The 13,731-nt window shown below is 40.7% G+C and overlaps 1 protein-coding gene across 27 annotated transcripts in view; it reads right to left on the bottom strand.

Annotated features, from left to right (window-relative positions):
- The window catches only part of FGGY (FGGY carbohydrate kinase domain containing), a 413,890-nt gene that overhangs the window by 106,489 nt on the left and 293,670 nt on the right, over nucleotides 1-13,731 (bottom strand). For all 27 annotated transcript variants that reach the window (XM_077891975.1, XM_077891990.1, XM_077891976.1 and 24 more), the window contains one exon: nucleotides 9,346-9,407. In XM_077891975.1, the coding sequence (XP_077748101.1) occupies nucleotides 9,346-9,407 (62 nt within the window). The remainder of the gene's footprint in view (nucleotides 1-9,345; nucleotides 9,408-13,731) is intronic.

Here is a 13,731-nt window from a genome sequence, read left to right as displayed (position 1 = left end):
CCATGCCCCACCCAACAGCACACCAGGCCCTCAATCCAGCTCAGTGAGCCAGGTACCAATATCACCCCTTTACAGAAGATGCTCAGAGATGTGAAGACACGATAGTGAGGCCAAATTTAAATAACCCTATCTCTGTGTGATCCCGAAGCCATGTGCCTTCTGGAACCCAGGTCTGAAATGACTTGTCGAGCCCACATTCAAACTCTTTTTTAGCATGATTCTATGACAATGTTGGGAAAGGGTCCTGGAGGCCTCTGTGGAAGGCAGGCCCAGAGCCTTACACCTGGGGAGAATATGATCACATTCTGTTTTTCTATTTCCCAGTTCTCTCCACTCATGGTCCAACAGGAACCCCACTGACAATAAAAGCCACAGAAATGTCCTTCCAAGCCAGAAATCAAGAGTGATTTCTTGATTCTAGCAAAATCCCATTTCTGAATACCATCGCTGCACTTAAAGGGATATATATATATATATATATATATATATATATATATATATATATTTTTTTTTTTTTTTAAAGCACACATCTATAAATCTTTTCATTTGCCTCTCAAGGAATCTCAGGGCAGGGCATTTGGTTTCAGACATCTGGGTCAATAAGAATCTATAGGCCTAATTACTATTGATTTGTCATTGTCTCATTTAATGCGGGTCTTTGCAAACAGGGAGATTCGTTTAGCCTCTTACATATATGGTCACTCATGCACTAATGAGATCCCTGGGGGACGGGGCATATGCTTACCCCTTTGACTCCTAACCTCCTCACAGCTGTATGTTTATTCTTTGAATGCAGCCATTCTCCTGCATGTTTTTTCAATTATACCTTACCATGTGTGCTATCTGAGTATATCATTCAAAATGAAATGCACTTGGAAAACATTATAATAACAAATGCACATCATTATTCACATAATTTTAACCTTACATGATGCCTTTTTTGGTTCTGACTTTGTTTAATTTTGTATTTTTTACCAATTCCTTCTCAAACGGCGGTAAGCCCCCTTTCAGCCCGGGAATCACATGTTAACTGTTTCAAGTGGGTGGTTCTCCCTCCATCTCACAAACTCCAGGCTCATATATCTTCTCCCAGAGGGAGGAATTCCTGCTGCCCTGGTCCTCACTGTGTATGACGAAGAAAATAGAGTTTCAACAACCACAAAATGACTTCACTGGGTAGCAGTTGGGTAGTCAGGTACACTAAGCCTCCCTAAGCCTAGTTTACTTTTCTGTACTTGGGGCTAATTCTCTTATGTTACAGGCTGCTATGAAGATTCAATATAGAGACTGAACACTATAAAATGATAGGTAATCAATAAAGAGTTCCCCTTCTTTCCCATTGTAGGAAATTCATTTCTAGTTTTTTTTTTTTTTTTTTTTTTTTAATTTATGATAGTCACAGAGAGAGAGAGAGGCAGAGACACAGGCAGAGGGAGAAGCAGGCTCCATGCACCGGGAGCCCGACGTGGGATTCGATCCCGGGTCTCCAGGATCACGCCCTGGGCCAAAGGCAGGCGCTAAACCGCTGCGCCACCCAGGGATCCCTCATTTCTAGTTTTAAAAGTCCAAGAGTCAGGACTGATTTCTTTCTTTTTCTTTTTCTTTTTTTTTTTTTTTCAGACTTTATTGCTTACAATCTTCAATGAGGACAGCATCCCTGGAATCTCTACTCTTTCCTGCCTCTCTAAAGTCATTTTAATTCTTAGGATTCATGGGCTACTTGTACAGAAGTGTAGTGACCGTATTTTGAAGTCAAAAGTCAGAAAATACAGTCTAACAGCAGACATTTGTGCCCCTTCCAGAAGTTGAGAAAGCTTGTCTCCAGTTCCCCACTTCCTGACCTGCCACAAGATGGAGTCTACTGAAACTGGTCCTGTGGTGAGGAACAATACCCTTTACTCTCATGGCTTCAGGTACCATCTAGGGCTGAGGACTTTCAAATATATGCTCTTATCCCCTGCCAATTTCTCTTATTAGTTTCAGGTCAGATAGCCAACAACCCAACACATGCTTCCTCTTGGATGTCTGTCTTGAAATGGAGGATTTATTTCCTAAGTCAGCACAGCCCTCAGTCTTCTTGAGAGGACCCCAATGCCCTGAGCACTTTCCTATCCTTGCATGCAAAGTAGAAGCCAAAGAAAGGCATTATAATTTCTACTTATTTCGGTTTAAGAAACATCTCTCATCCAAGAGCCATCAAGAATTTAGTGGCTATCCTGGCACCGCCTAGGGGATGGAAGGTGTTAATATTGTCACCCTCGTTTTATGACGGTCCTAGCTCAGAGGAGCCTAAATAAATACTTGCTGATAGACTGATAGCCCCAGTTGTCAGACTGAGGGACTGAGACTGAAGAAGCCTCCAGGGCCAAGGAAGCAATGTGAGAACTTTGGAGTAGAATGGAAAGTGGGAATCAGCTTTAGATGTAGAGTCTAAGAGTCCCTAGAATCTTCATTTCCTCATCTAGAATTAAATGAGATAATATACATAAAACTATTAGCAAGTGCAGTGCCAGGAACAATGCAAGTTCTCAACGTCTCATGTCTTTTCTTTTTCCTTTTCTTGCACCAAGGGAACACATACAGCCTTTCATGGGGAACTTTAAATGTAGTTGAGATTTGGCATATGGGCTCCAGTGTAATTGAAGAAACTGCTCCTGAATGGGATTATGGGAATCAGAGAGGAAAAAAAAAAGCCTGAGGAAAAAAATCAGATCAATAAACACTGATTGTCCTTATAGAAATGACAGAAAAATCCAGGGATGGTGGGAGAAAAGAAAGGTTGGGAGAGACAATGTGATTTAGAAAAACTTCATTCTGATAATCCTAAATTAGGACCCGAGACCAGCAGAATCACAACAAGAAATGATCACTGCTTGCAGTGACTTCTGCAAAAGTAACTCAGAACAGGCTGGGCTTCTCTGATAATAGTCTTTTCCTTTCCGTAGACTATGAGCTCGCTGAGATGGAGGGCCCGATCTTTTACTGTATCCCTCCCTCCCGACTAACGGTCTAGTTTACTCTCCACAGAACAGCCGAAGTAATTCTTCTAAGGTATATCTGATGGTGTCTTTCTTCTGCTCAGAAACTAAAACCTTGAATAAGCTCTAGTGTCTTTACATACTACAATGATCCTCATGCTTTGGCCTTGAGTAACTTTTAAGCCCTCCTCTGTTACCAGCTCCCTCCCACTCTGGTTCAGCCAGGATGGCCTTTACAGTATCTTGAAGCCTGCCAAGCTGGCTGGTGCCTTCAGGCCTGGGGCCTTGCTGTCCCTTACATCTTCTGGTGTGGCTTGGGGCTCTCCAAAAACAGAACACTCCTGCCTCAGATCTCAGTATCAGCAAATCCTATTTGAAACTGTAGAAACAAGTACTAATAAACAGATTTAGTATTTTATACTCTTGATTTGCCATACAACCCAAACACTATGGCTTGCTCCTACTCTTCACTCAGTCTTGCTCAAGTGTCACCTGACTTCCTCACCTGAAAGAGTTCCCATCCATCACCCTAACGTCTGCCTCTTTACTCATCTCTTTCTTTAGAAAGCTTACCAATTCCTGATGTGCGAATGTGTGCTCTTTCTCTACACATGTTTGTATGTATACATACATGTGTGGGTGTATGTAATTTACATGAAAGTAAGGACTTGTATTTTTACTTTGTTTATGATCTTAAATGCTCTTATACACTCATCACACATCACCTTGGTTCTGCTACCAAACTTGAACATAAACTTGTATTTTAAGCCAACACCTTCTGACCAAACCCTGCTATCCCTAGAATCTCATTCTGAGACATTGGGAACTAATGTTCTATAAAACAATTAAGACAATAATGGGAAGTTTAGAGGGAAAGGGCCAAAGTTATGATCAATGTAAGGAAATCTCTATCTAAGGAGTGGAATCACTGGATATTTGGCTTCACATAGAGAGAGACTCTTGTCAGTTACATGCATGAGCACATCTAGTTACTGTTTACTTAATTCATAAGCCAACAAAACATTATTCTTCAGGGGTGAGTCTGAAAAGATTATGGCAAATCAAGAGTATAAAATACTAAATCTGTTTATCAACACTTGTTCCTACAGTTTTAAATAGGATTTGCTGATGCTAAGCTCTGAGGCAGGGGTGACTTGCATTCTTTTTTCAGAGAGCCTTAAGGCATCCCAAAAGAGACATGCAGTTTCTGATTCCAAGGGATTTGTTGTCCTTTCCAAACAGCCAAATTCACTTGAATAACAGTTATGCCTATTTCTTTCTAAGGCCTAATATATAATGGGTCCTACAGTCTTGGAATATTCTGTTCATATATCTGGTAAGACGGAGAAGCACTTTCCTTTATAAGACAATAGAAAGAAAGTGAAAGGAAAAAGAATCGACATTTATTGAATATCTACTAAATAGATGAGCTGCATGTAAAATTTGAGATACAGAAAGAAATGCAGCAAGAGTGTGGATGGGACCACCTTGGTAGAGATGGTAAAGAGAGAAGGGAAGAGGGCCAGCAGCCTAGGGATAATAAACTTTGATATGATGGTCAAGACACCTGGGTGGCTTAATCGGTTAAGTGTCTAACTCTTGATCTTAGCTCAGGTCTTGATCCTCAGGGTCATGATCTCAGGCTCCACATTGGACTCCACACTCAGTGTGGAGTCTACTTTAAAACAAAAAAAAAAAAGAAAAGAAAAAGAAAAAGATCTTGAAATTGAACTTGAAGAGGAGACTAAGAAGGATAAGCCAGAGATATAGGAGGAAAACTAGGAGGAACAGCATTCCAGAAAGAAAGCCCAGGAAAGAGAGTGTTATAAAGGAGAGGAAGCTATGATCATTGGTGCCACATCCTGCTGAGAGTCCAAGGATGAGGACTGGAAAGAACCCTACAGACTCATTAACAGAGGTCACTGAGGACCTTATCATTAACTCTTTCAGGGGCAGATGGGGACAAAATTTAAATTGAAGTGGGCAAGGGATGAGTAGAAAGTGAGGAAGTAGTAGCCATGAGTGCAGGCAATGCTTTGGAGAAACTTAGCTCTTAAAGGTAGAAATACAGGGAGGTAGTTGGAAGGTAGTATGAAGTTGACTAGTATACAGAAAGAGTTGGGATTTAAATCCAGTTCTGACTCCACATAAGAATCCTAATAATTGCTGCTTCTGGATCACCTCAGCCTGCTGTTTCCCTGAGTCTGCACTGGTAATCCATCAATCTCTTTCCTTTTCTCAATCACAACTACTCTCATGAGGCTCACCCATAGAAGAAAGTTCTGGAAATTTTGAATATTTCCATGCAAAATCTATCCCTTAGGTTTGTGTTTGGCTTTAAGATCTTCAGAGACTGGCACTTCCCCAATCTACTTTCATCCATATAACCCCTGTAAAATAAGTTAAGCAGGGTGGTATTATTGTGGTTTTATGGGTGAGGGAACTGAGTCATTGAGACATTTATGGTAGAACTGGCACAAGAATCCAAGACTTGTCATACCTAGTTCAGGGTTCTTGCTACTTTACCACACTTTGCATCAGAAGGTCAGCAGGTTATGGATGACTGATGTGCTGCTTACCCCTAGAACCACCACCACCACCAAAACATCCTCCTCTTTTATAAAACCATTAGTAATAGCGTCAGAAATAGCAGTGGTACCTGTTGTCATAATTGCCATAGTAAAGTTTACAAGCCTTGCCAAATACATTACCTCATTAAAATCAAAACAAATTCTCAGAGGTACTCAGTGCTGGTTCTCTCAGAGCTACTATCCCATGTTCTGATGAGGAAACAAGTTCATACAATGATGTCTAGTGGAACTGGGATTTGAATCCAGATCTCCAAACTCCCAAATCCAGTGTTTGTGTTTGTGGTTTATAAATGCTGGATCCCTTCAAGAATCTGATGAAAGTTATGGCCTCTCTTCACAGAAAATGTGAATGTATGTAATGCATACATTAAGTAGACAATTAAGGGGTTCATGGATGATCTAAAGGTAGGAACCCTTGCTCTATGTACTGGTTATGAGGGATTTCTCTGTTAATATTATAAAATACCTTGCCTTTCTAGAAAAGCCCAACAAAGCATTATCATAAACAGTTTGAAAAATAAGCGGATTTCATTTTGAAATAATTTTAGATTCATAGAAAGAGAAAGAGTAAACAGACTTCCCTTACACACATCATCTAAGAAATTAACATAAATATGATATTATCAGCTATCTGCAGACTTATTTGAATGTTGACAGTTTTCCCCCAACTCATGTTCTTCTTCTGGGTCCAGGGTCTAAACCATGATCACACATTGTTTTTTGTTTTTGTCTCCTCCAATCTGAGACAGTTCTGCAATAATTCCTGAAATTTCAGCATCTTATGAGCATCCTGGCTAATAATTTTGTAGAATGCACTTCAGTTGGGGCTTGGCTGATGTGTCCGGACGTTTTTGCTGAGGTGATCCATTTTTGGCAAGGGCCTTACAGAAATGATGTCACGTCCTTCTGGGTACATTATGAAGGGAGGTGCTCAACACTGAGAGATCCTGCTGCTGGTACTGTTTGACTTTGATCACATGGGTGAGGCACTGTTTGCCAGATCTCTCCACTGTGAGTTACTGTTTTTCTTTTGCCATTAATGAGTACCTTATAGTAAGATACTTTGGGACTATGCACATAGCCCACTGTGCATCATACTTTCCCTAATTTCAGCTTCCATTGGTGATTCTCCCTTGCAACAAGTATTACTACGGTGTTTGCCTAATGAGAATATTCTAGTTCCATTATTTCCTCCACATTTATGCTGGGGATTTACCCCAAAGATACAGATGCAGTGTGAAACGCCGGGACACCTGCACCCCAATGTTTCTAGCAGCAATGTCCACAATAGCCAACTGTGGAAGGAGCCTCAGTGCCCATCAAAAGATGAATGGATAAAGAAAGTGTGTTATATATACACAATGGAATATTACTCAGCCATTATAAATGACGAATACCCACCATTTGCTTCGACGTGGATGGAACTGGAGGGTATTATGCTGAGTGAAATAAGTCAATCGGAGAAGGACAAACATTATACGGTCTCATTCATTTGGGGAATATAAAAAATAGTGAAAGGGAATAAAGGAAAAAGGAGAAAAATGAGTGGGAAATATCAGAAAGGGAGACATAACATGAGAGACTCCTAACTCTGGGAAACGAACTAGGGGGATGGAAGGGGAGGTGGGCGGGGGGTGGGGGTGACTGGGTGACGGGCACTGAGGGGGGCATTTGATGGGATGAGCCCTGGGTGTTATTCTATATGTTGGCAAATTGAACACCAATAAAAAATAAATTTATATAAAAAAAATAATTTCTAGGACATGGTCCCTGAAGTGGACAAGAAGACCTGCCCTTTCTTCCCAAATATTTATTTCTTCAATAATTTACTTCTATCAGTATGGCCTCGGGGAGTCACTTTATACTACCATTACTTATTCTGTTGATCAAATTGTCCCCAAAGGCCATGGAGAGATTCTTAGAACTGTCTCCTATGCACTTGGATGACAAGTTGTCTTCAAGTACTTCCTTACTTTCTGGCATCATCAAACGTTCATGTGTGTTCTCTGTCCTCACCCTGGAACTGGCCAGGTTTCTAAGAAGAAAGTTTTAAGTAGATGATTAAGGGGTTCATGGATGATCTAAAGGTAGGAACCCTTGCTCAAGATAGGGTATGTGGTATCGGACCCAAATAAAGTGTTAGATGAGGAAGTTCCATGGTATGATCCTTCTCAGAAGTTTTCTGATTCCTTTTAGGTAGACAACAGTATTTAAAAACCAGGATCTGGTGCTAGGTGTGCACACTGCTACGAGGGGTCATTGCTTCCAGGCCATCTCAGCAGAGAGCACAGGGAATATATGTATGTGTACTCACACACGGATATACACACTATATTTATTTCTGTCTATGACTATAGCTCTGTCTAGAGACAGCTGTACCTACACACATATATACAAAATCTCAAGTTGATCCTAATACCTCCTACTTCCACTCACTACCATAGGGTTCACTGTAACCTTCCCCCTTCCCTATTTAAGAGAAACCTGGCTCTCATTATCCACAATATATTAATTTATTTGCTTAGTTGTAGTATACACATAAAGGAGTTTTTGAAGAGCTAATCCAGACATTTATGAAAAACAAATTTAGGAATTAGACTATAATACTTAAAATTGTTTTAAAGATTTTATTTATTTATTAGAGAGAGAGAGAGAGAGAGAGAGAGTGAAAGAGAGAGCGCTCACACATGAGCAGGGGGAGGGGCAATGGGAGAAGGAGAAGCAGACTCCCTGCTTAGCAGGGAGCCTGACACATGGGGCTTGATCCCAGGACCCTGAGATCATGACCTGAGCTGAGGCAGATGCTTAATTGATTAAGCCACCTAGGCGCCCCAGAATATAATACTTATATATGGTTATTTTATCTTTAGCCATACATTATACTATCAAAATATTCTTTCTCAAAGCTACTTAGGTTCTTTTCTTTCTCAAATCCTTAATGTGGTTATGGTATTCATTGTTAACATCATAGATTTAGATTTTGCTAATTGTATTTCATTTTGCACACTCCCACCACACACATACATCCTAGTACTATCTATCTATTGATCTACCTACCTACCATCTAACCTACATACCTTCTATTTTCGAGGGGCATGTGAAGTATCACCATAGTTCTAAGAATTAGAGTTCTATAAAAAAGATATGCTGAGAAAAGTGCTACCTCCACCTCTTACCCTGTTTTCACTCCCCCATGTTTCCATCCCATTCCTACCCCAACCTCCATGTAACCAGTCAGTCTCATCAGGTTCTAGTTTAATCTTCTTTGTTTCTTTTGCATAAATGAGTAAATACACATATAGTTTCTTACAGTCACCTTCCTTTTAAATGAAAGGGAGTATAATATAAACACTTATTTGCTTTCTTCACTTAACAAAATATCCTAAAAATCACTTCAGGTCATTTCTTATCCTCCACTGTACAGATGAAAAGCCAGGTGTAAAGAGGTTGGATAACTTGCCCAACGTCACACACCTTGTAGAGTAAATCTGGATTCGAACCCCAGAAGTTTGGACTCTGAAATTCATGTTCCTTCTACTACATTAGAGTCTCTCATCCACAGTTCCTGGCATATTTTTTGGAACCTCTAGTTTTATTGAGTTCTCTTAGATCATTTTCAAAATTAATATATGGATCATCGAGATGACTGTCTTATAACCAAACACTGCAGGGCATTTTCATCACCCAAGGGGAACTGAGTCACTCAGCTGCCTAAGGTGAATGTCCTCAGTGCAGGAAAGCGTGGGAAGTTGTAGGGGAGGAGGGGCAACAGTTACCTGGCAGCGGCCTTGGCTTTTAGTTCAGGGAAGGCAGCATGGCCCTGCACCATGTGGTCTATCTGAAAAACAAAAGAGATGGGTCAGTGTTATAGTTTCTCTGACTTATGTGGACACCAGAAAAAGAGATATTAACATATCTGTTTCTTTCAACTCTGTCCACAGAGAATCTAAGAATGTTAAAATGCTAACTCGACTAGTGTCCGGCTCTTTCAGAAACTTAGCTTTGCTTCACCTACTGCCAGCTTCTTGATCCACAAACCAAAGCAGTCTAAAGAAAAATGAGCAGGAAATGAAACTCTCCAGGCTAAACTGGTAGGAACAGGTAGTATCAGGTCCAAAAAGGAGGTGTGAGGACAAGAGTGGGAAGGGGTAATTCCAGGACCTGGGTGTTAAAGTGCCAAGCTCTGGGTCAAACCATTTCTGTCTCCTGGTTCAGGCTGTTACCCCAGGGCAATAGCAGGCCTTGAATTACTCACCCTGTCTTACTAATGGAGAAGCTGAGTGAAACGGACTATGAGGAGGGATTATAATTCAAAAAATAACAAAAGAGTTGCCCTAGAGCTGTCAAAAGGGCATCTCCTGACTGGAAAGTTATCACATTAAAAAAAAAAAAAAAAAAAAAAAAGAAAGAAAAAGAAAAAGAAAAAGAAAAAGAAAAAGTTATCCCATGAGAAATTGGGGCATAGCTCTCCAAGGACAGTAATGTCTGAGCCCTGTGGACAACAATCTACTTCTCATTTGAAATCCCATGTTTGGGATTTTATTCCTTGGTAGCTCTAAACAAAATAATAAATAAAAGTATCAGGAAGGGAAATGTTTCCCCATGATGCTACCCTGCTTGCTAAAACACACCCAACAGTGTGCCTGTATTCCTGAACCTAATTTGGGCGTCTTCCCAATGCTCACATAAGTCTCTAGTACTCCAGAATCATTCTAACTAATTTATTTATTTTTTATATTTACTTTTTGTTTTTTTCTTTTTTAAAAATTTATTTATTTTAAAAAGATTTTATTTATTTATTCATGAGAGAGACACACAGAGAGAGGCAGAGACACAGGCAGAGAGAGAAGCAGCCCCCATAGAGGGAACCTGATGTGGGACTTGATCCTGGGACTCCAGGATCATGCCCTGGGCCGAAGGCAGGCATTCAACCACTGAACCACCCAAGCATCCCTCTCTTTTTAAAATTTAGTTAAAACATATAAAACATAACAACACATAGTTCATCATTATTTTCTGATGTAGTTTTCAACAATTCTTTAAGTTGCATATAACACCCAGTGCTGGTCACATCACATGCCCTTCTTAATGTCCACCATCTAATTTATTTTCATTCAGACTATGAACTGATTGGTTATTTTGGCCTCATGGAGATAGTCAGTCTCTCAAAAAGTGTTTCCTGACAGCCAGAGCTGTGTAAAGGGGAAGATAATTTTTTTCTGGAGCCACAGAAATCAGGTCTTGGTTCTGGCTCTGATACTAACTAGCTGCGTGACTTTGTGCAAGACACTTAACTACTCAGAACCTCAATAACCTCCTTAGCCCTCCCCCAGACTCCCTTTAGAACAGGATTGCTGGGCTGTAGAGAGTGTCTACCACAACGTCAACAATAGTATAAATACTAGCACCTAAACTTTGCTGCTCATTTACCACGTATCCACACTGAGCTAAGCTTTTTACATACATTATTACCTCATTTATTCATTACACTATTCCTGGGGAAAAGATAACACTCTCTACTATACAGATGAGAAAACTGAGACCAAAAGAGGGTAAGCAATTTGTCCGAGGTTGGTCACAGGGAGTAAGTGACAGATCTTCGTTTCCAGTTGAGGTTTCTCTGTACCTAAAGTCCTTGTTCTTAACTACTATGCCGTAACATATACTAAACTTGTAGGTCTATGTTGCTGAATTCCATGTGTACAGTTATGAAGAAATGCTCAAAATAATACCAAAGCCACTGGTCATTTCAATGAGAAAAAGCTACATGGGTTTCAAATGCTAACTTCCTCCAGATTCAGCCTTGGGTTCCTGTGATGAGGGGTGTCAGGACCTTAGAGTTTACAACAGTAAAGGATAATTAAAGGCATTCCTTGATTTGAGGCCCATCTCTATGGGAAGCACTTTCAGAGTTCAGAAAAGGGAGATTTAAATTAGCATCCAGTGGGAAGCACAGAACCCAGACGTGTGGTGCATGCATGAGTATAGTGATTCAGTATTTACTGAATGCCTAGTGCATTCACTGTGCCTAGGTTCTGGAAATACAGTGGAACACAAGAAATACAATACATATAATACATATTAACATAATGTCAGAGGTCAATAATTTGGCAATAATTATTTAGTTGGGGGAGGTGAGGCTTCAGTTGGGAGGCTGAGAACAGGTAGCTTGGAGGAGTAGGGAGTTAGAGGCCAGGCATGCTGGAAAGGAGGCTGTGATGAGTAGATATGGAGATGGAAAGACATTGATGGCTGCGTACAGTAAGGAGATTGGCAGAGCCCTGAGCCTAGCATATCATAGCTGCTCTGTAAATATTTCTGGAATAGATGTGGGATGCGCAAAGCACAATGGAGACACACCACATGCTTACACAGTACTGTGTGCTTCTCAGATGCACTACCACACACTTTACATTTGTGTCTATTTTTGTGGGACACACTTAGGTCACAGGTGGCTGTTAAATTAAAGAATAAATGGAGTAGCGACAATACTGGAATAATGGGGGAGTGTGGGGGCAGACAGTGGGTCTTGAAATTCAGGTAAGTGCTTATACTTTTATTGAATTAGAGGCCATGAAATTATTTGGATCTGGGGAGCAGAGTGATGAGAAGTTAAGAAAATTAGCCTGGCACAGGATGTTATGCTATATGTTGGCAAATTGAACTCCAATAAAAAATAAATTTAAAAAAGAAAAGAAAAGAAAATTAGCCTGGTAGGGAATGCAGGACAGAGACATGGCCAGGTGTAGAGGGCAGGAAACGTAGACAGGGCTCAGAGTCTGAGGGTGAGAACATGAGGCAAAAAAGTTTCCTGCTCTTGTTCCATTGTATTATTTAGCAAGTTTTAAAGAAATCATTAATTTATATGTCTTTCTGAGCTCTATTACATCAAGAGCCCCATTATTTCCCAAACCCCACTGCCTACATCAGTACCTGGCACCTTGAATGAATAAATGAGATATATGTAGAAGAAAACAAATTTGGTGGCTGGCTAGTTGCAGAATGTAAGAAAATCAGATCAAGAAAGGTGTTTGGGTCTGAGAAAAGGCGGTGTGGCCATATATATCACATATTTTTATTGTTGGTATTTTTGATGCTTTATTTTTTATTTTTATTTTTTAATTTATTCTTGAAAGACACAGAGAAAGAGGCAGAGAGATAGAGGAAGAAGCAAGCTCCTCACAGGGAGCCCGATGCAGGACTCAATCCCTGGATGGGGATCATGCCCTGAGCTGAAGGCAGACACTCAACCACTGAGCCACCCAGGCATCCCATTTCTGATGCTTTGAATCTATGGTCTTACTGCCCCCAGAGAGACTGCCCCTGGTAAGGCTGGCAATTCCTAGACAGCAAAGGACTCAACTCATCTGGGAGCATGCCTTTCATGTGCAAACTAACTACTTCAGGGCCTACCTTCCCCCACCTCGCCTATGGGCTACTGCTTCCCTGCTCTAAGCACGCCAGGGCCAGGTACCAACCAGAGGGCTAGGGACAACTGTGCTGCTTCCCGTGTGGCCCTGCATGATGGTAAGGCATGCCCTCCCCTCTTCAGAACTGTGAGCAACAAGCTATCCTTTCAGATCCCCTGATCTGTTGGCCTCATCATATCAGAATAATAATAAAATCTACATTTTAAAACAGTAGCTTAGTGAAAAGAACACAGGCTTTGGAAACAGACAGACTCATGTTCAAATTCATGGTCTACGCCTATATTCTGTGCTAAGGAGGAAAAGTTACTTGACCTTTCAGAGCCTCATCTTGTACAACTGTAAAATAATGATAATAAAGTTTGCCTTGCAGGGGTGCCTGGTATATAGGTGGCTCTTAGTTCATAACATCTATTATTAAAAAGAAGGGGATGCCACCAAAAGGGCCAAAATGGTCGGGAGAACGGAATTTCAAATGGTCGGCTGCATTTTTCCCCCCTCAACAGCATCTGGTAGAAAAGCCTACTCTGGTTAGCAAAGACCAAGTCAGTTTTTCAAATAACTAAGCACTCATTTCAAAAGCCTGGAGTGCCTGATCTTAGGGTTGATCTCTCTATTTATGTTCTATTTTCTAATGTATTTAGCATGGTATAGAACACAGTGTCCTATTAGTGGTTATTTGTTTCCCAGTGAAATAACCAGTTTAACCACAATGACCGTATTTGCCAAGTGGTT

The sequence above is a fragment of the Canis aureus genome, chromosome 3, assembly GCF_053574225.1.
Source record: "Canis aureus isolate CA01 chromosome 3, VMU_Caureus_v.1.0, whole genome shotgun sequence".
NCBI classification, from domain to species: Eukaryota; Metazoa; Chordata; class Mammalia; order Carnivora; family Canidae; genus Canis; species Canis aureus.
The sequence above is the reverse complement of the archived record's forward strand: the minus strand, read 5'-3'. Positions and strand labels throughout refer to the sequence as shown.